This window comes from Furipterus horrens, unplaced genomic scaffold (assembly GCF_987537825.1).
Source record: "Furipterus horrens unplaced genomic scaffold, mFurHor1.1.pri manual_scaffold_3, whole genome shotgun sequence".
In the NCBI taxonomy this organism is placed as follows: domain Eukaryota; kingdom Metazoa; phylum Chordata; class Mammalia; order Chiroptera; family Furipteridae; genus Furipterus; species Furipterus horrens.
The window spans coordinates 7,132,581-7,157,061 of NW_028327173.1; the positions used below are offsets into that span (position 1 = coordinate 7,132,581).

General features: G+C 48.9%; 1 protein-coding gene across 1 annotated transcript in view; it reads left to right on the forward strand.

Moving 5' to 3' along the window:
- The first annotated feature begins 4,362 nt into the window (after window positions 1-4,362).
- Window positions 4,363-24,481, forward strand: part of TNFRSF8 (TNF receptor superfamily member 8) — a 35,775-nt gene continuing 15,656 nt past the window's right edge. Inside the window, exons 1-6 of the mRNA XM_090271457.1 lie at window positions 4,363-4,476; window positions 9,746-9,898; window positions 13,433-13,526; window positions 13,897-14,057; window positions 16,067-16,183; window positions 18,920-19,072. Of these exons, the coding sequence (XP_090127583.1) occupies window positions 9,811-9,898; window positions 13,433-13,526; window positions 13,897-14,057; window positions 16,067-16,183; window positions 18,920-19,072 (613 nt within the window). The 5' untranslated portion in view covers window positions 4,363-4,476; window positions 9,746-9,810. The remainder of the gene's footprint in view (window positions 4,477-9,745; window positions 9,899-13,432; window positions 13,527-13,896; window positions 14,058-16,066; window positions 16,184-18,919; window positions 19,073-24,481) is intronic.

The window sequence follows — 24,481 nt, forward strand, 5'->3', positions numbered from 1 at the left end:
GCTACTGAGGTGCTGCAAGGTTAAGTAAGTTGCCCAAGGTCACGAGCGGGAAAATGTCAGAACTGGCTGGGGCTGGAGCCCAGGCTTCTGTGACCCCAGAGTCTGGGCTGTTGACAGCCCCTGACCACCTGGGCACCCACCCTCTCAGCTCCCAGCTTTGCTGTCTGGAGGGTGGTGACCGGCCACAGTGCACAAGGTCATTCAGGGTACATGGCCGGAGCTGGGCAGGAACCCTGGTCAGTCTGTTCTTAGACCACGAGGACCGACGGAGCCCGTGCTCAGGCCGATAAAGGACCATGAGAAACATTTTGGGAAAGAATTTGATATTTTCTATTTCCAAAAATTGGTTGGAGTAGTCATTATGGGGAGAAAAGTAGAACTGTATTAGCTTTTCTGGCCTTTGTTTTGTGGGTTAGTATTGGTATATATCAGGGGGGTCCCATGCTTTTTTGCTTAGTTTGGGACCTCCGTGCCAGCCACCCACCGAAATATCTGCCTGTCCACCTGCCTATCCTTTCGCTCACTCGTTAACCTGGCCACCTGGCTGGCCCTCCTGCCATCTCCTCGGATCCTTCCCATGCTCTCCAGCCCCCTTGGCTCCGCTCTGGTGGGACATTGACAGAGAGTGACATCCTCACCCCAGGCTCCCTCCACTTAAGACACTGTGACTTGGGAAGGGAGGGCTCCCCGACCTCCACAAGCCTTCTCCAAGGCCTAGTGACTGGGGGTGGCTGACTACGTCTTGTGGGCGGGGCATTTTGGTGGAGTTTTATGGACCCTGTGCTTCCGGGCAGGCAAGAGAGGAAAAACGAAAAACCCGCAAAAACCCCTTTCTCGGTCTCTGGGGGAAATTTCTGACATTTTGCCCTCCCTCTGCCGGCAGCGCTCAGCTGTGGCAGGGCTGGCGTGGGGGCGGGTGGGTGGAGGAAGGAAGCAGGGAGACCTTTGAAGTTGAGGCGGTTAGACGTCATCGAAGCCCTCCTCTGACTCAGGCCTCTAATGCCCTTTCTGGCAACCTCGACAGCTGATCCCCAGCCCTCTGCTTACACGCACTCAGTGACGGGGAGCTCACTCACTGATTCATAACACTGGCAGTGATTTGCATTGATGGGGCATGCTTCGTGCCAGCCACGATGCTGAGCCCTTTCCCTACATAGTAGCTCACTGAACCAGACAGGAAACCCAGACAGGGCACTTGGATATGATGGGGTCCAGGGATCTGTCCACAGTCATGTGCTAGGAAGTGGCTTGGGTGGGGCTCAAATGCGGCCCTCTAACTTGGAGCCGCAGTGCTTCTGTCTCCTCTGTGCTGACCTCCATGGCATTGCATTCGAGAGGCAGCAGAGCACATGAAGAGCCGAAACCCCTCGCTCTTCTGTACCCTGCTTCCTGCCTCACCCTCCTGCTTGTGCTCAGACTCACCGCCCACAGGGAGGGGCCTTCCTGCAGATGTGCCAGGCCCACTCAGGTGTGGGGGGACCATGTGAAGCCAGGCCTGGTGTTCGACAGAGAGCATGGTTTGTATGGGGCCAAGCGAGTGTACCCCACCTTGTCCCAGGAGCAGAGGGTTTCTCCAAGGGCTGTGAGCAGTGAGGAGCAGGAGGAGGCCTCCCTGCCCTGCCTGCCGCTGGCCGAGCTTGCCTGGCCCACACTTCCCCATCTATGTCTGCAGTTTTCCAGGGAAACAGGAGAATCACCAGACAGACATCTTCCAGCCCCAATTCCAAAGCCAAGGAGAAAGCATCTGGTGGTCAGATAAGTCCAGATGGTCACCAGTGCTCTAGTTCTCCAAAGCCAGGACGGCCCTGGAGCCCTGCTCGGGGGAGGGGTGGAGTGTGGCCCTTCCCCAGGAAAGCCCTTCTAAGATCTGTCTGTGGCCACGGACTGTGAGACTCAAAGGCAGAGCTGCTGGGAGCCGGGGGAGCACACGCCTGGGGAAACTGAGCCGGCTGGAGCATACAGGGGAACTTCCTTGAGGAATCGGTGTCTAAAGGAGTCCTCAGGCTGAGTAGGACTGTGCTCTGGTCAGAGGGCATAGAGGATGCCAAGGCCAGGAGTGAACAAGAATGTGCCACTCAAGAACTGGGCAGCATTCCCTGTGGCAGAACCACAGGGCTGAAGGGGCGTGGGGGAGGGGGCAGTAGGGGGTGGCTGGCAGCCCAGACCCAGTGAAGGGCCGGGTTGCCTAAACACACCAAAGCTGAGCCAGAGAGAGCCCTGACTGGTGTGGCTCAGGTGATTGGGCATTGCTCTACAAAATGAAAGGTGGCTGGTTCGATTCTCGGTCATGGTTGAGTTGTGGGTTTGGTTCCTGGAAGGGGTGCGAATAAGAGGTAACTGCTCGATGATCCTCTCTTGCATGCTTCTCTCCCTCTCGTCCTCCCTCCCTTCCCTTCTCTCTAAAAATAAATAAAATCTTATTTAAAAGAAAGCTGAGCCAGAGGTGAGAGGCAGTGACAGAAATGTAAGGACAAGCAGAACATTGGGGTTCAGAGAGGCACTGATCAGAACCTGGGAGCAGAATGTGGCTGGAGACAGATCAGGACAGGACACCTGAGAACCAATTCTGAGAGCACCACCAGCACTCGGGAGCTTTTCTGCATCATTCTGGTTTCTGATGATGAAAAGTGATCCTCAGTGGAGAAGATCTCTGGGAAAAATGGGAAAGGAGGTTAAGAGAAATGAGTCAACACTCCTAATTCTTTTGCTCCCTGTGCTCCAGCCCCTGTGGCCTGTCCAGTGTCTGCCCAAGCCAGGCCTGATCCTCCTTCCCGGCCTCCGCAGAAGTGCCCTTGGCCTGGGATGCTCCCTGCAGCCTCCTTCAGTCCTCCGGGGCCCACTGAGGCCACGGAACCACGCTCTGCAGGGCGTACGCCCCACTCCTGCTGCTCCTTTATTTCCTTCTGTTTGTATCCACATTGGAAACCGGCTTGCTCATTTCCTTCTCTGTTGGCTAGTCTCTCTAACCCAGGCTCGAGGTAAGCTCCACGCGAGCAGGGTCCTCCTCATCTTCAATCTCAAAATCAGCGCGGGCGCCAACGTGGTGCTCAGGAAACCTGAGTTCACTGGGAAAAAAAAAAAAAAAAAAATCCCACCACCAAATAAGTCCCTCTAAAGCTTGAATTTTATTTTATTCTATGCACTGGAAGCCATCATTCTCAGCTGTGTCCACGGGCTTCCCCAGAACGAGCGGGGGGCACAGGAAATGCTGAAAACGCCCGGTGCGGAGGCTTTCGGTGGTAACTAACAGAACCCTAACTCAGGCGCGAACAACACAAAAGAGAACTAACTGGCTCAGTAACAGAGAAACCCACGGCGCCATACATTCGGGTTTGAACGACGTCACCAGGAGTCCACTCCTGTCTGTGGCCTCGGCTGGCGTCCGAGGCACCTCCTTCCCAGGCGGACCCTGCCCGCGCTGCAGCGGCCATGACAGGGCAGCTCTGGGCCCAAGGCGCCCTTTCTACGGGGCAACCCAACAGTCAAGAGAAGGGCTCCTTCCTGGAGGCTTTTGTGAAACTCGCAGTAACGGGGCTTATCGGCTGGTGTGGGCCATGTGCCCAGGCACCCATCACAGTGTTGAAGAAGGTGTACTCTGATTGGCCTGTCTGGGTCACGTGCCCACCCTGAAGGATGAAGCATTCTGATTGGCCTGCCCGGGTCACGTGTTCATTTGAAGGCCGCCAATGGAAGGCATCCCAGCTAGAACCGGCGGCCGCAGTGGGGCCACGTGTGTGAACACAGTGTGGAGGGGCAGGGTGCCCCCCACCCATTTGCACCAGGCGTTCTGTCTCAGCCTCCTGCCTCTCCCATCCATCCCTGCAGAGAGGGGTTCAGGAACGGCGGGGCGATGTGCGAGCCTCTCGGTCAAGTTGGATTAGGCACCTCAGGGTCTAGGGACCATGGCGCCGCAGTTCCTATGGCGCCGCGGGCCACCAGGAGTGACGAGCGCTTGCTGTGTGCCCACGGCTGCTGTGGGGCTGTGCACACGCTTATCCTCACGATCCCTTCCATCCTTCCAACAACCCTAGGACGCGCGGCCTATTAGTCACTTCATAGCGCCCATGAGGTCTCGGCCACTTGCCCAGGGCTGCCCAGTTGGCACATGGCAGCCCCGGCATCCCAGGCCCAGCCCTTCTCCGCACCCCGCGCTGCTCCTGCTGCCTGCCGGCCTACCTTGGGCGAGGCCCGCCCTCTTGGGCGTCAGTGCCTCCATCTATAGCACAAGAGTAGCGCTGTCGTGTTTGGGGGGGGGGTTAGGGGTGTTGGCGGGAGGGGCTGCAGGGATGGGAGGTGGACGTGGTGGCCCCTGAGAGTTTGCCAAGGTGGCCTGGGCTGCAGCTTCTCTGCTTCTTTTCCCAGGGCTGACCCCGCAGCGGCGGTGCCCGCAGGGGTCATCTGACTGCAGGAAGCCGTGTGAGCAGGACTACTACCTGGACAGGAACTACCGGTGCACAGCCTGTGTGAGCTGTGGAGGTAAGAACCTTGTCCTCCCCTCCGGGGGCTCCTTCCGAGGAGACAGGGACTCAGGGGACAGGCAGAGAATCTAGAAGGTGGGGGCGGGGCATCAAGATGTGATTGTACTCTGAATTGACCCCCCGGTGCCTCAGTTTACCCCTCTGGATTTGCGAATTAATATCAACCATGATCTTTTTTGCACCCGTACTTTTTGGAGAGACAGTTAACATGTTTCCTCAAGGCAAGGATTCCCATTTGTTGACTTTAATTTTTGCAAAACCCTCAGGGGAAGATTCTTTTCTTATCCCTGCTCCCCAGTGAGGAAACCGAGGCTCAGGGAGGTTAAGGGCCTTTCCAAAGTTACAAAATGCTTGGTTTTCATCTGATTTTTCATTGTGTTCTATCTATTTTTGCTTCAAATATGTCAAAGCTGTGTTATTAGCTACAATGATCATTAATATTGTGTTTTCCTGGTGAGTTGGACCTTTTATCAACATGAAAGATACCTCTTTGTTCCTTATAATGTGTTAGCCTTAATTGCATTTTTGTTTGATGCTAGTATTGCTGTTCTATGTTTATGTTAGCATTTCTCTGGTATAGCTTTAGTGTTTTAAAATTAATGACTGCATTTTATTAAGCAGAAGTTATATGTGCTTACTACTCAAAATTCAACCAATAGAGAAGTATAAGGAAGAAAGCCAATTCTGCCCCCTCCCCTCTCACTGGGTTATTCACGCTTCTCTGTATCTCTCTGTAGAGAATGGGTAGGTCAGTAGACAGACTACCCACACATGGAAGGAAGGAATTTTTATCTGTGCATTACAATGATTACATTTAATTGTATCAGAGGAAGAAGAAGCTAAAGTGAAGAAACTAAATTATCGCAAGAGATAGCAGTTCCTAACAAAACCCTCTAAAATTAAGAAAAGAGGTCATGAAAATCAATACGTGGTTAGGAATCAGTTAAGGAACAACTATTTCTTGTGACAAATTCATATTCCACTGGACTCTTAGTAATGAAAAATGAAGGCATTAGCTTGCTGACCTCCCTGCATTCTTTCTGACTTTTATTGCTTATGCATTTTTACTCTGTCCTCGCCTATGGTGTTCATATTCTTTTCTGTGACCCTGAGTCCCTTGGCATGGTAGCTTTACTTCCCTCTTTAAATGTAGTCATTGCGCACTGTGAGTATATTTACCGTTCGTTCGTTCGTTCGTTCGGCAGCCGTCCGTCTCGAGAGACGATGGTGTAGCTTCTTAAGAGTCTATCTGCACCGCCGAGAATGGCTGTGCAGTCCGACTCGGGAGTGACACGGTATCTGTCTCCTCCCGTGTTGAATCGACATCTTGTGATGACGCTGGAGTGTCCTCTCCAGTGAAGCTGAAGCTACAGAGCCTGGGCAGGGTGATATGGAGGGTCTGCTGTTGCCCATGCAGCAGACCCCCCCTCTCTTCGCAGCTGAAGGGTCCAAGGGAAAGACGGAATCAATACAGCTTGGCTTCAGGTGCGCCGCAGGAGTTGCCGGTGTTGACTACAACGTCAAACCGCCTTAGGGACTCCGGCTCCGGATTTTCTGTCGGGGTTTACTCCCTTAGCCTTTCCCCTGAGGAGGTATGCCGCAAGGCAGCGGAGGTTTTTTGGAGTCAGAGTTTTCCTTCTCTGATGTGCCCTGACTGGAAGATTGAACCAGCGACACTTAGCTCGCAGGCTGACGCTCAATCCACTGAGCCAAACCAGCCAGGCAGGATAGAGTACAGTAAGGAATTTGGAGTTAGACTAACTTGGATTCAAATCCCAAACCCATGACCTACTAGCTGTGTTAACTTGAGCAAGTTCTTATCTTCTTTAAGCTGTTCCTTCATCTGCAAAATGAATATACTGATAGTAGCTGTTCCACAGTGTTGTTTTATAAGGATCCATAAATCAATACATGGAAAACCTTTAATGCATTGCTTAGCATGTAGCAAGTGCTAATAAATGTTACCTGAAATATACCTGGTATATTAGTCTTCTCAAGCTGCCATAAAAAATACAACAGACTGTACACATGTACAATAGAACATAACTCAGTCATAAAAAGAATGAAATCTTACCATTAGTGACAACATAAATGGACCTAGAGCATATTATACGAAGTGAAATAAGCCAGAGGGAGAAAGACAAATACCATATAATTTCACTTATATGTAGAACATAAAGAACAAAATAAAATAAAATAAAAAGTAGAAACAGACTCATAGACACAGAGAACAGACTGATGGTTACCAGAGGAGGGTTGGGGGTTCATTGGGAGGCTGGATGAAAAATGTTAAGGGCTTAAGAACTACAAATTGGCAGTTACAAAATAATCATGGGGAATATAGTCAATAACATGGCAATAACTATATATGGTGCCAGGTAGGTGTTTAAATATCAGGGGGACCACTTTGAAAAGTATGATATATGATTATCTAACCACTATTCTGTACACCTGCAACTAATACAAAATAATGTATTCATTGTAAATAATATATTTAATGTAAACTGTAATTGAAAATAAAATTTTTAAAAATAATAGAAAAAATACCATAGACTGGGTGACTTAAACAACAGACATTTGTTGGCTCACAGTTCTGAAAGCTGGAAGTCCACAATCAATGTTCTCACAAGTGCAGTTTCTAGTGAGAGTTGTCTTCGTGGCCTATAGATAGCTGCCTAGCTGCCTTCTCCTTGTATGTGCACATGGCTTTTCCTCTGTGTGTATGTTGGGGAGCAGTGAGGGGGTGGTATATTTACCACACTTTTCCATTCTTGAATTTTTCATTTTGATTTATCGCTTGATTTCACGGTCATGTGAATTTCTCTGGAAGGACTCAGCTTTGCGTCTTCCTTGATTTCTTTCATGTTTGAGAATGTTTGCTGCCTTGATAGGAGAAAGACAACTTGGGAGGTAGAGTGTTATCCCCGGGACATATTTTGTCTAGAACTTTGCAGGCATGTGTGACATATTTTCTCTAGAGCTTTGCAGGCATCGTCCCATTGTCTTCTTGTGGTTAATATTGCTGCGGAGGGGTCTGCTGTCACCCTTGTTTTTTCCTCTTCGTAGGTGACTGCAAGAATAATCCTTTCTTTATCCTTAAGGATCAAAAATGTAACCAGAATATGCTCTGATGTTATTGCTTGGAAACCATTCTTCCTGGTGAAATGAGTGTGCGCACCTTCACCTCATGTGCAGCCTTCCTAATACTCAGCACCATATTTTTAATGTACTTGAAACATTGTGATACACTTACTGTGTAAAATTCACCACTGGAAAGTGTACAACGCAGTGATTTTTGTTATACTATACTCACCACGTGTAACCACCGCCACCATCTATTCCAGAACACTTCTCCCTCCCCCAAAAGAAACTCCTTACCTCCCAATTCTTTCCTCCTCCCATTGCACCCTATCCACTCCTTTCTCCATGGACCTGCCTACTTTGGACATTTCGTGTAAGCAGAGCCTTGTAGTATGTGGCTTTCAGTGCCTGGCTTCCTTTACTTTGCATAGTGTGTTCAAGGTTCATCCATGTTGTAACAGATGTCTGTGTACTTCATTTCTTCTTATGGCCCAGTGTGATTGCATCACACAGATACACCATGTTTTGTTTATAATGTCCGTGGACATCTGGGTTTCCCTCCTTTTCGGCTGTTATAAAAGAGCAGCTGTGATCATTCTCGTACAGGTGTCTGTGTGGACCTGTGTTTTCAGTTCTCTTGGGCAGATACGTAGAAGTGGAATTGCAGCACCTTATAGTAAGTCTGTGTTTACCTCTTTGGGGAACTGCCACGCTGGTTTCCACAGCACTGTGTAATTAATATTCCCCCTGGCATTGTGCGAGCGTGCCGGCTTCTCCACGTCCTCGTCAGCACTTGTTACTGTCTGTCTTTTGGATTCTTGCCATCCTGGGGGATACGAAGTGATGTCTCATTGCGGTTTTGGTTTGCATTTCCTTAATAACTAATGATGTCAAGCATCTTTTCACGTGTGTACTGGCCATATGTGTATCTTCTCTGGAGAAATATTTTCTCAAGTCCTTGGCTTGTTAAAAAAAAACACTCAATAGACCCTTCTTAAAGATTATTTATTTATTTATTTATTTAACAAGGTTACTTTATTTTATTTTTTATTTTATTTATCTGTTTTTAGAGAGAGGAGAAAGGAGAAAGAGAGGGAGAGAAACGTCAATGTGCGGTTGCCTCTCACGTGCCCCCAACTGGGGACCTGGCGTGCAACCTAGTCATGTGCCCTGACTGGGAATCGAACCAGTGACCGATCTTTCAGTTTGCAGGCCATCACTCAATCCACTGAGCCACAGCAGCCAGGGTCAATAGACCCTTTTAAAGAACAGTTTTAGACTTACAGAAAGATTGAGCAGACAGTACTGAGAGTTCCCACATGCCCCTCTCTCCCCCACACCCCCCAGTTTCTCCCAGTATTAACATCTCACATGAGTGTGGTATATTGTTACAGCTGATGACCCAGTACTGGCACACTATTAACTAAAGTGCATAGTTCACTTTAAGGTTCCCTCTTTGCGTTTGCAGTTCTGTAGTTTTGGACACATTTAAAAAAAATTTATATATTGATTTGAGAGAGAGAAACATTGATTTGTTGTTCTGCTTATTGATGCAATCCTTGGTTGATTCTTGTATGTGCCCTGACCAGGGATCGAACCCACAACCTTGGTGTATTGGGATGATGCTCTAAGGAACTGAGCTACCTCGCCAGGGCCTGGATACACGTTTAATGTTGCATCTCCACTATTACAGTATCACACAGAATAGTCTTAATGCCCTAAAAATCCTCTGTGCTCTGTCTGTTAATTTTCCCCCACCCTTTACTGCCGAACCCTGGCAACTATTGATCTGTTATCTGTCTCCATAGTTTTGTCTTTTCCAGAATGTCATAGAGTTGGAATCACAGTTATAATAGCCTTTTCAGGTTGGTTTCTTTCACTTAGAAATATGTGTTCAATGATCCGCCGTGTCTTTTTTGCCTGTTTAAAAACGGGGACATTAATTTATTTTAATATCAAGTCAGTAATCTTCAGGGATGTGGGCTGGGGTGGGGACTGCCTCGTGGACCCCGCCTGCCATCTTGCCCCCATCTGAGGAACACTCTGGAAAGGGCTGAGTGTGCCAGCTGCCCTGCGCGGCGGAAGGTCACAGCAGCCCCCTCTCTGGACTGTCCCTGGGGGGCGGTCTTCGGATCTCTTCCCTCGCCCTCCCTCTGTCCTCTGTGACCCTTCTCTGTGTCCCTTAGACGACCTGGTGGAGAAGAAGCCATGCTCGCAGAATTCGCCCCGCGTCTGTGAGTGCCAGGCTGGCATGTTTTGTGTCACAACAGCCACCAACTCATGTGCCCGCTGCTACCCGCACTCTGCCTGCCCCATAGGGATGGTTGTCAAGTTCCCAGGTACGTACCCCGACTCCCGGTGCTGCGCCATCCCCACTGATGTCCAGGTGCCTTCCCACCTCCCACATCCTCCTTCTGTGGGACACATCACATCTTTCACAATGAGGCCTTGGGTGCACCAGGCACCCAGAGTCCCCTGCTGCCCCTTCTCCTCACCTGTGCCCCAGGCTCAGAGAGACCCCAGTGGCCCAAGGCCCAAGGCCCAAGCCTGGCTGGAAAAGGTCTTGGGATGGTTTGAGGCTCTGGGCAGAAGTTCTCTGATGCCTAATCAACAAGAAAGACACCTCAAGTCTCTGTCCTGGGAGAGTCCTGAGAGATGAGGGCTGGCTCCCCTGTTTCACAGTCAAGGCCTTGGGAGTCAGACCAGCAGGTGATTGGGCACCAGGCTCAAGACTGAGAAACTTGGCTTTCTTTTCCAACTTGCTGTGTGACCTCAGGCAACTTCCTTATCCCTTCTGGGCTTCTAATTTTCTGACAGTACAAGGAGAGCCGGTGGCCAGAGGGGAGAGAAGGGCCACAGGTCCTGTGTGGGCGGCATTGGGAGCACCTTTCAGAAGGGAGGCATGGGCAATGGGTGGGCTTTAGACCACAGCCCAGAAGGGTGTCATAGCCACACAGGGGACAGGGTAAGGGGGCAAGGGGCCATCAGAGGGAGCCATGTCCACTGGGAGGACAGTGCCTGTGACCTGGTCCTTTTCCCAAGCCCCATCCCCACCCTCTCTCCCACCCTCCTTCTTTCCTTCCCTTCCCTCCCAGCCAGCCCATCCCCCAGCCAGCCTGTCCCTCAGTCCCATAGATATTGCCTCCCAGTTCTCTCCCCTGCCCCCCACCCCCAATGTCTCCCCCATGGCAAATAGCAAGAACCTCCCAGGCAAAACCAATCAGAGTGTGTGTGTGTTTCTTTCTCTCACACACCTGCCTAAAACATTTAGTATTTTCTTTACTCTAATGATGAGGATATGATCCTTTGATAAAGAGGACAGTTTTTTGGGGGGGGACTTTTATTTTTAAGCCTGCATCACATTTCTGGGTTGCTGGCTTATTGGGCTCAAGGTCTGGGGTATGCAAAGCAAAGAGAACACCCAGGGGACTCACCACTGTGCTGTTCTGAGGCCACAGGGCCCCTCGCATCTCTGCATTGGTGCCGGGTAGGAGGAATAGGGGCAAGCGCATCCACTCCACCTTCCCAGAAGCAGAGTCTTTTTTTTAAATGATTTTATTTATTTATTTTTAGAGAGGGGGTAGGGAGAGACAAGGAGAGGGAGAGAGACATCGGTTCATTGCCTCTCATATGCACCCTGCCAGGGATCGAACCCACAACCCAGGCATGTCCCCTGACCAGGAATCGAACCGGTGACCTTTCGCTTTGCAGGATGGTGCTCACCCACTGAGCCATGCAGGTCACAACCAGAGGCAGAGTCTTGCGGACGACATCCTTAACACGACTCTGTGTGGCGTGGCCCCTCGTTCCTCTAGCCTCAGCTTTCAACACCAGCGCCTCACTGTCTGTCTCCTCTCAGTTCCATGGGTGGGCAGAGCTTGTCCCTTCTGCCAGGCCTTTGCATATGCTGTTCCCTCTGGCTGGGCCCCCCTTCCCTCACCACTCACTTAGTTAACTCCTCCTCAGCCTTGAGCTGGGTCATGCAAAGCGCTGTGCTAGGGGACACGCAGACGCCAGCCCGCCACCCGCGAACAGAGGCAGGGTGGTGCAGTGGAAAGTGCTCTGGACTGGACGTCAGAAACTTGAGATTTCATATAGCTTTGCATAGGTGGGGTGTGTTCCCACCATGCTGTGGGCCTCAGTCTCCCCATCTGTCAAATGTCTTGAGCTCGGTCGTTCTAACTAGGGCACACCGACCAGCTGGGGCTGGTTTGGTTTACTCAGTGGTTTTCCTGTGATGGCCACTTGGGGCCAGAATCTGCTCTTTGCTGTCTCTAGACCCGCACTGCCCAAGGCCGGACCACTGGCTGGCCACAGGGGGCCACTGAGCACTTGAAATGTGCCCAGTGGCATTGAGATAAGTTGTCAGTGTAGCATATGTACTGGATTTCAAATACTTAGTATAAAAGAATGGAAAACAGCTCATTAACTATCTTTTTCTATCAATTACCTGCTGACATAGTATTTTAGATCTATTGCATTAAATAAATATATTATTTAAATTAATGTCACTCTTTTTAAACTTTTTTTTTTTTAAATGAGGCTACTAGAAAATTTAAAATGGCCTGCATGATTCACGTCATATTGTATTGGCCAGCGCCGCTTTGGAAGTGCTCCAGCCTTTGGCTGCCAAACCCTGGCCCACTTCTAGATTCCCCTGTGGACTCTCTCACAGGGCACCTCCCAGGGTCTCAATCTCTCTAGCTGTAAAGTGGAAAGTAGTTTCTGCTATCAGTTCAGCTTCTAGCTAAGCCCCCGCTAAGCGCTTGCATAGGCTCCTGTTTCTGAAATTCACAAAACTCCATCAGGCAGATGTATTAGCTCTGTTTCACAAGTGAGGAAATTGGGGTCCAGAGACAGCAGGCAAATTGCTCAGGACCACAGAGCAGAGAATATCTGAGCTAGGTGGGATTTGAATGTCAACCCCGGGTCCTGTCACCCCACTGCCCTGCAGACACATAAGATAAGTCAGCCTTGTCCATACCTACCTGCACTGAAACCCTCAGGCCCTGTCCCACACAGGTGGGTCACTTTCTAAGTGATGGGAGAAGAGTCCAGATGTGGAAAAGGGCACACTGTTTTCTGGGCATTTGCTATATGTCACACTGTGTAATGGGTACATTAGGTCCCCTCTCTGTTGATCCTGACAGCAGCCTTGTGAAGCCTGTATTATTACTAAAATCTCTTGACTTGCCTGGCGCAGCTCCGACATGATAGAGGACCATCAGCTCAGGTCTGCTGATGGCAAGTGCTGTGTGTTTTCCTCCCCACTCTGCTTCCACCCAGTATAGTCTTTAAGACTCTTTGGGTTGCAAGTAACAAAATCTCAATTTTTTTGGCTCATGTAACTAAAAAGTCTGGGCATAGCTATGGACAGCTTCAGGCATAGCTGGATCCAGGAGCTCTGCCTTTTCTGATTTCTCATTTGTATCCTGCTATGTTTAGGTGTCTGTAAGATACCTACCAGCAGCTTTAGGCTTGCTTCCTACCCAACCTCAATGGAAAGACAGCTTCTCCTTCCTACATTTCCAACAACCAAAAACAAAGCCTTGAAACTGCATCTCATAGGCGTGGCATGGGTCATGTTCCCACCCCTGAGCCAATCCATCATGGACGGAGGAATGGCATAATATGATTGGTCCAGCCTGGTCCCATGGCTACTCCTGGAAGGGAAAGGGGTCAGTCAGTTATAGCCCCTAAAAACAGGTACTGGGTTTGAGGAGAGTGATTCCCTGGAGAAAATCGGGGTGCTTCACACCAAGGGGGAATGGATACTGGGCAGGTGCAAACAGCAGATGGCCACTGTGTTTCCAAATTCCTGGAGTCTTCGGACTCCTCAATACCAAACCTGAAAGCATTGTGTCCCCTTGCAGGCACAGCGGAGACGGACACTGTCTGTGAGCCACCTTCCCCAGGGACTGGCCCCGACTGTAGCACCAGCCCAGAAGACTGCAAGGCACCCGCCAGGTGACTCCGGCCCTCTCCCATCCAGCTGAGCTTAGTGTGGGGATGTCTCTCTCCACAGGATGCCTGGACCATAGCTGGGGCTGGGGGTTCGGGTGGGGTTCAGCACAGAGTGTCAGGGCTCCAGGGTGCCTCTCTGCCAAGCCCACATGTCATTTGAAGCCCTACTGTGTGCCCAGCCTGCCCTGATTTCACGGAAGACCCAGAAGGCCTAGGAAACACAGCTCTTGCTCCCTGATGTGGGGGTGGGTGGGGCTGCCAGAAACTGTGGGCAGAGGGTCTGAGGATCCCTTCTCCGTGGAAATGGTGATCCCTGAGCACAGACCTCCCCCATCAGCAGAGTTGTCTGTTCCAGCTCTGGCTTTTTTCCCAGCAGCACCACCCCCCAGGCCAAGCCCATCCTGACTTCTGCAAACTCTGAAGCCAGGGCCACGCTTCTTGGGGGGAACACTCCCCTCACCCTGGAAGATAACTCCAAAGTGACAAAAGCACCCAGATTTCTCTCCTCTGGGGAGATGCCCGGTCTAGATCCAGGTAATTTCTCCAGAGAAGCTGTGGGCTGTTTCTCCTGGCAGTGGTGTCTGATTGGTGGGTGACCTGTGTGTGGGGGTCCGGCAGACGGGCACTGAGCTGTGGTCTCTCCCAGCACTGGGAGAAGAGAAACTGATGGCATTGAGAGGAGAGGATGTAGTGGAAGTGCTCACTCATTTCGCAACAGTTTTGAGCGCCACCTGCGTGCCAGACACTGAGTAGGTGCTGGGGCTTGCGATGGAGCAGGCCGACCTGTGCAGGTGTGGATGCCCTCCTGGTTCCCAAGGCAATGGATTGGGGTCCCCTGTTCACCCCTGTTTATTACTGAATAGCCTTCCATGTATAGGTACACCACACTTTACTTGTCCAAACGGTTTTTGGATGTTGGGTTGTTTCTACTTCTTAGCTATAATGAATAATGAAAAACAAGTCCTTGCATGAACATATTTTTTCATTTCTCTGGGGTTTAAGAAAAAATCGATCTGTAGGACTTCTTATGATGCTGGGTTTTGAGCCCTTTGCCTTGCAGTTCTGCTCAAAGATCTGCTCCCAGACCGTGGCTTGCCTTCTCATCCCCTTCATGGTGTCTTTCCACGAAGAGGTGCTCTTGACTATCACGCAGTCAGAGTGATCGTCTCTTCCTGTATGACTAACGCTTTTTATGTCCTGCTTTATAAGCCTTTTCCTCCTCTGAAGTCTCAAAGGCTTCACACATTTACCGTCTCGGCTCATTAGTGCTTTGCGTTTCATGGTTAGATCTGCTGGCTGCCTTGGCTCTGTGCATAGGGCGAGGCAGTGGTCGTGTGAAAAGTGTCTGTATGGATATCCAGTCGAACCAACGTCATTTACAAAATAAAGTGTTCTTTTCCCATGGTTTTGCCTACCAGCTTTGTTGTGACTCAAAAGTCCATGTATGTATGGGTAGGATTCTGAACTTAGTATGCTGTCCCATGGGCCTTCTTGTCTGGTCTGTGTGAATGCCATACTGTCTTAATTACTGCTGTTTTTCAGTACGTCTTTGTGCGTGGCTGAACAGCTTCTTCAGCTTTGTTCTTCAGAAGCGTATTGGCTATTCTAGGAGCTTGCATTTCCGCATACATTTTAGAATCCACCTCTCAAATTCTACAGAGTGTCCTATTGGGATTTTAATTGGGGTTGCGTTGAAGCTATAGGTCAGTTTGGAGAGAATCCAGTGTTGAGTACGTGGCATAACCCTGCTTTTATTTAGGCTTCTTTGAATTCTCCCAGTAGTGCTTTATTATTGTCTATGCAGAGATATTTATATCTTTTTGTTTGATTTCTAGGTATTTGATATTTCTGATGATAATGCAAATGGTATCTTTTTCAATATGCTGTATTCTAACTCCTTTTGAACCATGTGAAATTGCCAATATTTGACTGGCTGACCCATCAAAACAGCAATTTCATGTGGTTCAACCCAAATATACAGACATTTAATTGATTTTGATATAGCAACATTCTGTTACGCCATCTTGCTGACTCACTTATTAGTTTGAATAATGTATCTGCAGATTCTTTTGGATTTTCTGTGTACTAAGTGATGTCATTTGTCTATAACAGACCAATATCTTCCTTTCTAAATCATACCACTTTTATTTCTTTTTCTTGCCTTATTGCATGGTATAGGATCTCTGTACCATGCTGAATAGAAGCTGTGATAGGGAGCATCCTTGCCTCAGTGCTGATCTCAAAGGGAAAGTGGCTACCAAAGTTTTGAGGAGGGCAGTGGCGCAGCAGTGAGTGAGGGGAGACAGCTCTGGCATAGTGGAAATGGTGGATCATGGTGGGGGGAACCAGACGTGTAGGGGGTGCTCAGAGCTCTTCTCCTCTGGGGCCTTAGACATGTTCGTTCCCTCCTGGAGCCTCGTGACTCCCTCTGGGGGATGGATCTGACATGTGTGGACTTTGGGAGCTGGCCGTGGAGCTGGGAGGGTACTTCAGGGATTGTGGGGAGGTGGCCTGGCCTGGACCTTCTCTGCTTCTTTTCTCAGCGCTGTCCCTGCAGCACCTGTGCCCGCCGGGGTCTGCCGACTGCAGGAAGCAGTGTGAGCAGGACTACTACCTGGACAGGGATGGCCGCTGCACAGCCTGCGTGAGCTGTTCAGGAGGTAAGAGCCTGTCTTCCCACCAGAGGCTCCTTCCAGGGTCTGGCGGTGGGCAGCTTGAGTTTGGTCTTGGATGGCTCAGCCCTCGGGAGCCTGATTCACTTTCTGGTATTTTGCACTGTCAGCGTCTAGGGACTCCCACTCATGGCTGTGGGTTTTTGATGACAGTGACCCCTTTTCCATTCACTCACTCTTTCCTGCAAGGAAGCATTTGCTCATCACCTCCCTGTTACAAACATGTCTCATTATTTTTTTTCACTATCGTACAGTGCATGGATTGTGATTGTCCCCATTTTACAGAAGAGGAAACTGAGGCTTTGGAAAGTCAAAGCACTTCCAAAGGCCACAAGCCCTTGGTAGTGGCAGGGCTGGAGTTTGAATGTAGGGTGTCTGCCACCAGGTCCTGAGCTCTGGTCCCCCCACTGCGCTGCCTCTCAGAGCACACTCTGGACAAGCCCTTGGCGGGAGAACGCTGTGTGCACAGCAGGCTGACATCCTGCCATGTTTTCCCTGTTGCCAGTTCACCACAGCCTCAGAGCACCACCAACTACCCTGTGACGCCCATGAGGGCCACACAGGGCAGGGGATGTGACCCAGAGCTTGGGCTGCCGTGATTGTTAGCGGTTCTAGCCCACTCACAGAGGCTGCCGGGGAAATGCATGATTCTGTCCCCTTGTCCGGGGTTTCTTTCACGCAGCAACCCCAACCAGAGTCAAGGGAGACCAGACATAGGGAAGAATAGTCTGTGCTCACTGGGGGCCGCAGTTTCAGCAGCAAATTTTCTCAAACCTTAGTGTGACAACAAACCACTCATTGTGCTCATGGATTCTATGGGTCGGGATTCAGACAGGACATCAGGGGACAGCTGGTCTCAGCCTCACTGTGTCTGGGGTCTCAGCTGGAAAACTCGAAGGCTGGAGGCTGGAATCATTGACATGCCTGGGGGTCAAAGCCAGCTGCCTTCTGGGGCCTCAGGGCCTCTCCATATGGGCCTCTGTATGGCTTACTTTAGGCTTTCTCATGGCCTGGTGGCTGGATTCCAAAAATTGGGGTTGGTAGAGGATTGGAGAAGCCACGTCCCTTTTATGACCTAGCCTTTGAAGTCACGTGGGTTAACTTCCACCATTTTCTAGCTGTTGAGGTTGTCACAGATCCCACTTGAGTCAGGGAAGAAAAAAAAAAAATCAAGCTTCTTGACCTGGCTGGTGTGGCTCAGTTGGTTGGAGCGTCATTCCGTAAACTAAGAGGTCACGGGTTCAAGTCCCAGTCAGGGCATGTGCCTGGGTGGAGGGTTCAGTCCCCAGGCACGTGTGAGAGGCAACCAGCTGATGTTTCTCACATCAATGTTTCTCTCCCTCTCTCTCCCCCTCCCTCCCCCTCTCTCTAAAATCAGTAAGCATGTCCCTGGGTGAGGATAAAACAAAAGTTGAGCTGCTTGTTGGGTAAATGCCAGTGCTCTGGAAGAGGAGACGGTGCCAGGACTGTTGCTTTGGCCCTTTTTGGAAAAAATATAATCTGTCACAGCTACTATGTCAGATGAAGAAACAAGTGGTGGCTGTGGGCCCGGGAATTCCTTTATCTCTTTGTCATTGAAGCCCTGTGAGGGATCGAGGGGCTAGAAGCACAGGCTCTGGAGCCCAAGTGCCAGGGTTCAAATCCTGGCTCTGCCACTTGGTAGCTTAGAAACTCCAGCAGACTTCTCTGTGCCTCAGCGTCCTCATCTGTGTAATGGGCACAATACTACTAGTCTCGCAGAGAGTTGTGGGAATGGAATAGGTTAAACTGAATTAATGGGGTGGAGTGGTAAGAACATTGCTTTGCACACATGCGATTATATGAATAGCTGTCATCGTCTCCGGTCACCTCAGTCATGGCTGAGCCCACTCCTGTCCCCTGCACAGATTCCCCAAGTGCTCCCCACCCCCCAGTTCCCTGTATCATGCGAGGCCTCTAAGTATCCTGCCCAGGAGAAGTGTCCTTACTGAGCAAGTCACACTGGTCTCACCTACCGATGCGGCAATTCTATTTTCACATAACTGGGGCATGCAGAATATCTCCAAATGAATGGAAGGGCATTACGATACCTTTTCTTTTATAAAACCTCGAACCTTTTATTTTTTGATTTTGGAGAAAAACACTTTTTATCACTGAAAATTTCAAACCTGTTTAGGAGTAGAAGGGATCAGGGACAGTTAGGGACTGTCACCCAGTTTTAAAGACTCACCAAGTCGTGGTCAGTCTTGGTTCATTGATTCCCATGCCCGCTTGTCCCTGTCCTCTGGGTTATTTGAACAGTGTCACTGAGATATAGTGTCTGTATAATAAAACGCACGTTTAAAGTGTGCAGTTTGGTAAGTTTTGACACACATTTGTGTCTGTGAAACCACCACTCCAGTCAAAGGAATAAACTACCCATCACGCCCAACGTTGCCTCCTGCTGCTCCTCATGCCGCCTGCCACCCCCACCCCTACTTCCGTTCCCAGGCAGCTCTCCTGCTTTCGGTCACTGTGGAATAAGCTGCGTTTTCTGGGAACAGAACCGTATAGTAGATAGTCCTTTCTCATCTGCCTTCTTTCACGCGGCATAATTATTTGAGCATGCCAAAAAATGAGCTCCGTGGAAAGTCAAATTAGCATTTACTCCTGGGGAAGTGCATCTCTGTCCTCCCAGGGGCTCTCTGCACCCCCTGCCCTTGCCACCCCTGATCCTTCCTTACGGCCTACCTCTGTGTCCCTTAGATGACCTCGTGGAGAAGACACCTTGCACATGGAACTCCTCCCGTGTCTGTGAATGTCGACCTGGCATGTTCTGTGCAACATCAGCCACCCACTCCTGTGCCCGCTGCGTCCCCTGTCCCGTTGTTCCACAACAGATAGTCACCAAACTCCAGGGTAAGCAGTCTGCGCCCCTCACCAAAGGGCTGAGGCCCATGCTCCTGCAGCCCCCCCCCTCCCACCCCACTGGGCAAGTGACCTTGAACCCCAGCTGTTAACTAGATCAGGTCTGGGCTTTGGTTTTTCTTTGACTGGTTAGATCCAGTGAGTGGCATGAAATCCAAATTTGTCATTTTGCTGAGAGGTTCTGATGATGATTAAAAAAAAAATCTTCAAACTGTTGGGCTGGTAAAATCTTGACTTGCTTTCAAGGCTGTTTCATTGACTCGAGATAGATGAATATAAAATTTATGAAGAAGCTTCCCACTCAAGTCAGTGGACATTCACCAGCATCCAGAAAACCCTTGACATTGAAAAAACAAACAAAACAAAACAGGGTCATCAGCAGCTGAGAGATTTCAACAAATTTCTAGAAGGCAGAAAAAAGATGGAAGGATGGTGACAAATGAAACCAAGTGGAGGGAGGCTGCCCCAGAATTCACCTCGGGTGGGCTGTGGGGCACGTGAGGGGTAACATGCCCGTCAGACCCCGCGAGAGGCTCTGGGCTCAGAACAGGAGAGTAAAATGAAGGATGGGGGTGAAATGGAGAACTGCAAATGGCAACTTCATCTTGAAAATAAAATTTAAAGAGCTCTGTAACAATGGTATACCACGGGCACTGACCAGTCTGAACAGGTGGTTCTGGGGTCTTTATCTCCTGGTGAAAATAATCCACTCTTTTGGCCAAAGACACGGCAGGGATTCCTACAGGAAGCCAGGGCTCGCAGTGGGGGGTGGCCCTCTGGTGTATTTGGGGGCACGCCCCGTCAATGGGCTATTGCTGCTCAGTCGCTAAGGGAAGACGGGCTGGCTCATGCCCCGTGGGTGTCCCAGAGCGCCCAGGGAGACCCCCTCCTCGGGGACGGGGCCCGCTGTGAAAAGGGCATGCTCACACCACAGCAGAAGAAACCCCACTAGCTACTGGGATATTCTGCGTAATCCTTTTTTAAATAATATGAATGAGCAGTCGAGATTTTCAGGCTTCAAGGAAGACCAGAGAATAACGAGATACAAAAAAAAACTACGGTCGAAAATTTATGTGTGTCCACAGGAACATTCAAGAGGTTGTTACATCCGCCAAGTGAGAACAGAGTGCTATGAAAAAGGGAGGGTGAAAGACCGAGGGCAAGAGGTGGCTTTTAGCCCGTGAGCGTGTTATCAGCGGGCGGCCGCCAAGCTCCCAGGGTTTCTCCTTGCGCGCCTGGGGCGAGTCCCCGCCAGTAGAGGGCGCCGGGGGGCCACGGCGGAGGAGAGCCGGCTGGGGCCACGGCCGGGGGCTGCCTTTGCTGTCTGTTCTTGCTGTCTGTTCGTGGCTCCCGCTGCTGCGCCCTCCGTCGGTCCCCATTTGTTCTTTGCTGGTGAGCAGGACCTGTGGCCTGTGGGTGGGGACACCAGGTGGTGGCCCTGCCGCAGTTGTGACCCCAGAGCAAGCGGTCCTGCAGAGACCTCACAGCTCCAGCCGAGGCCGGGTGACCACCTTGCTGTGGCCTTCCCAGCAGGGACATGGGACACTCCAGGCCTCCTGTCCGCAGGAGGGATGTGCTTCCCTCTGTGCACCCTGCTCACCAGCTTGGTCACTGGATGCTCCAGGCCTTGCACCCACGGGGGTGCCCCGGCTTTCCCTGGATACCTGACCTGAAAAATATGAGACTTCGGGGTGAAAGCACCTACTGGCAGCAAAGCAGAGTGAATGAAAATCTCCCACATCTAGATATAACAGGTGCACTCCTGTTTATTCATATACTTATTTAAATTTGCAATGACAGCTGACATCCACTATTCTATTAGTTGCAGGTGTGCCACACAGGGATCAGATATTTATATAACTTACTAAGTGATCACCTTGACAAGTCTAGTGCCTACCGGGCACCATTCATAGTTATTACAATGTTACTGACTATATTCCCTCTGCTGCGCTTCACAGCCCCGGGACTTCTTGTAAGCGGTGATTTATAGATCTTAACCCCTTCGCTTTTTTCACCCAGCCTCCCCACCTTCCCTTCCATCTGGCAACCGTCCGTCTATTCTCTGTATCTGTGAACGTTTCTGTTTTGTTTGTTCATTTATTTTGCTCTTGAGATCCCACATACAAGTGAAATCACATGGTATTTGTCTTTCTCTGACTTACTTCCCTTAGCATAATCCCCTTTGGGTTCGTCCCTGTTTTCCCAAGTGGCAAAATTTCATTCTTTTTATGACTGATTAATATTCCATCTTATGTATGTACCACATCCTCTTTTTTCTACCTGTCTCTTGATGGACATTTAGGTTGCTTCCATGGCTTGACTATTGTAAATAATCCTGCAGTGAGCATAGGGATGCATATGTGTTTTTAAATTAGTGTTTTAGGTTTCTTCAGGTCAAAAACCAGAAGTGGAGTTGTGGAGTCATACGGTAGTTCTATTTTTAATTTTTTTGGGGAAACTCCATACTGCTTTCCATAGGGGTTGCGCCAATTTACATTCCCACCAACAGTGCGTAAGAATTCCCTTTCCTCTGCATCCTTGTCAACACTCGTTAGTTGATTTATTGATGACAGCCATTCTGACAGGTGTGAGGTGATCTCATTGTGGCTTTAATTTGCATTTCGCTGATTAGTGATGTTGATCATCTTTTCATATGCCTATTGGCCATCTGTATTGTCCTCTTTGGAGAAAAGTCTATTCAAGTCCTCTGTCCATTTTTTCATCGCATTGTCTTTTGGGTGTTAAGTTGTATGAGTCCTTTATGTATTTTGGACATTAGCCCCTTATAGGGTGTATCATTGGTGAATGTCATCTCCCTTTCAGTTGGTTGCTTTTTTGTCTTGTTGATGGGTTCCTTTGCTACGCGAGAACCTTTTAATTTGATATAGTCTCATTTGTTTATTTTTTCCTTTCTTTTCCTTGCCTGAGGAGGTATATCCAAAAAAGTATTTCTAAGAGTCATGTGAAAGAGTTTACTGTCTACATTTTCTTCTAGGAGTTTTATGGTTTCGGGTCTTAAATTTAAGTCTCTATTTTGAATTTACTCCTGTATATGGTGCACAAAAGTGATTCAGTTTTATTTTTTGCATGTGTCTGTCCAGTTTTCCCAACACCATTTATTGAAGAGACTGTCTTTACTCCACTGTATATTCTTGCCTTCTTTGTCATAGATTAATTGACCATATATAAGCATGGGTTTATTTCTGGACTCTGTATTCTGTTCCATTGATCTATGTGTCTGTTTTAATGCCAGTACCATATTGTTTTGATTACTATAACCTTGTAGTATAGTTTTGATATCAGGTAGTGTGATACGTCCAACTTTGTTCTTCTTTCTCAAGATTGCTTTGGCTATTTGGGGTCTTTTGTGGTTCCATATAGATTTTAGGATTATTTATTCTAGTTCTGTGAAAAAATGTCATTGGTATTTTGATAGGGATTGCACTGAATCTGTAGATTGCTTTGGGTAGTATGGGCATTTTAACAGTGTAAATTCTTTCTATTCCATAAGCATGGTATAGCCTTCCATTTATTTATATTTTCTTCAGTTGTTTTCCTTTAGTTTCTTACAGTTTTCTGAGTATAGATCTTTTACCTCCTTGGTTAAATTTATTCCTAAGTATTTTATTCTATTAATGGAATTGTGAGATTTTTAAAATTTCTCTTTCTGATAGTTTGTTACTGGTGTATAAAATACAACAGATTTCTGAATATTAACTTGTATGCTCCTACCTTACAGAATTCATTTATTAGTCCTAAAGGTTGTCTTTTTTTTCTCCACATCTTTAGTGTTCTCTATATATAGTGTTCTGTCATCTGCAAATAACGACAGTTTTACTTCTTCCACTCCAATTTGGATGCCTTTTTTTTTTCTTGTCTGATTGCTGTGGCTGGGACTTCCAGTACTATGTTGAGTAAGAGTGGTAAAAGTGGACATCCTTCTTGTTTCTGATATTAAATTAAAAGCTTTCAGCTTTTCACCATTGAAGATGACCTTTTAATATCAGGAGATGTTTAAATTTGTTTGTGTATACTTATTTATCAGGGTTCTCTTAAATAAATCAGAAGGTCTAGAGTCTCCAGGCCACTTTCCTGTGTGATCACAGTTGTCTGGAGATGGAGCACCTGTTCCACTTGGGGCTTTGAAACACAAGTCTGACTGTCTCACCAGCTCTAGCAGCAGGAACAGTGTGTTGCAAACAGTCTCGACACTTCCGAGTTCCTCTCTCACTCCTCCTTGGGGCAGCCGGGTAGTCTTGTTGTTGTGCCTGGGCTCCCAGATTTGGTTTGGGTTTGCTTTGCATGCTGCTCATACTTCTGGGACCAGCAGGGGCTGCTGCCCCCCCCCCCCACCTGCATGGTTTCCTCATGGTGGTGGTGGAAGCGCAGATGTGGGGGAGTGGAAGAACAGATGCCTCTTAGGCCCAGACTGGAAATGGGCACCCTGTCACTTCCGTCCCAGACCACTGACCAGACAAGTCATACGGCCACGTTTAGGCATCGGTGGGGCCAGGACCCAGACAGATGCCTGTCTGGACTTGGAGGAGCTGCAGAGTCTCCTGGGAGAATGGTGTTGATGTGGGGGGCATGGTGAGGAGTTGGGCCCATAATGCAATCTACCACACCAATCCCATCCCACTGCTAATTAACTCATTGCTTCAAGGAGAAAGACTTGATTTTTTAAAGCCAGCTTTATTGAGGTATAATTCCTATGCCATAACATGTATTCATTTTAAGTATACAATTCCATAATGTTGAAGAAATCTACAAAGTTGTGAGACTGTCACCACTGTAAAAAAATAACATAAACAGAACCACTTAAAATGGGGTCAGAGCTGCCATCAAACCTTTGTGACCTTAGAACTGGGCACAATTACCCTTTGGACTGAGTGGGTCCTAACGAACTGTTTGCAAAGATAACAAGAAAGCAGGTGTTAGGGCTACCAGACTGGTGGCCACAGGACTGAAAATGAAAACCATTCTCTAGAATTAGCATCACTATGTCATTTTATCTGTGCCTACAGAGATGCCTTCCTTTTGTGGATAGAATTAATATTCTATTGATGTCGTATTCCTTCTATTGATGTCATTGTCCGCCTTCCCTGTCTCATAAATATCCCTTGCTTTTGCCTCCTGATCGGGACACTGTTTGGGTTTCTGTCCGAATCAGAGCTTTCTGAGTAGCTCTCCCTTTGGGTATCAAATAAACCCTTGTTGCCTCTTACTTTGGCCTTTTGTTTTTAGGTGAACACAATGATCTAAGATACCTCGTGCCCATTAGCAGCTCAGAAGCCACTAACCTACTTTCTGTCCCTCTAGATTAGAGCTTTGGAGACATTTTTAGACTACGTATGTGTTCTGTGTCAGCTTCTTTCACTGAACATAACACTTGGAGGCTCA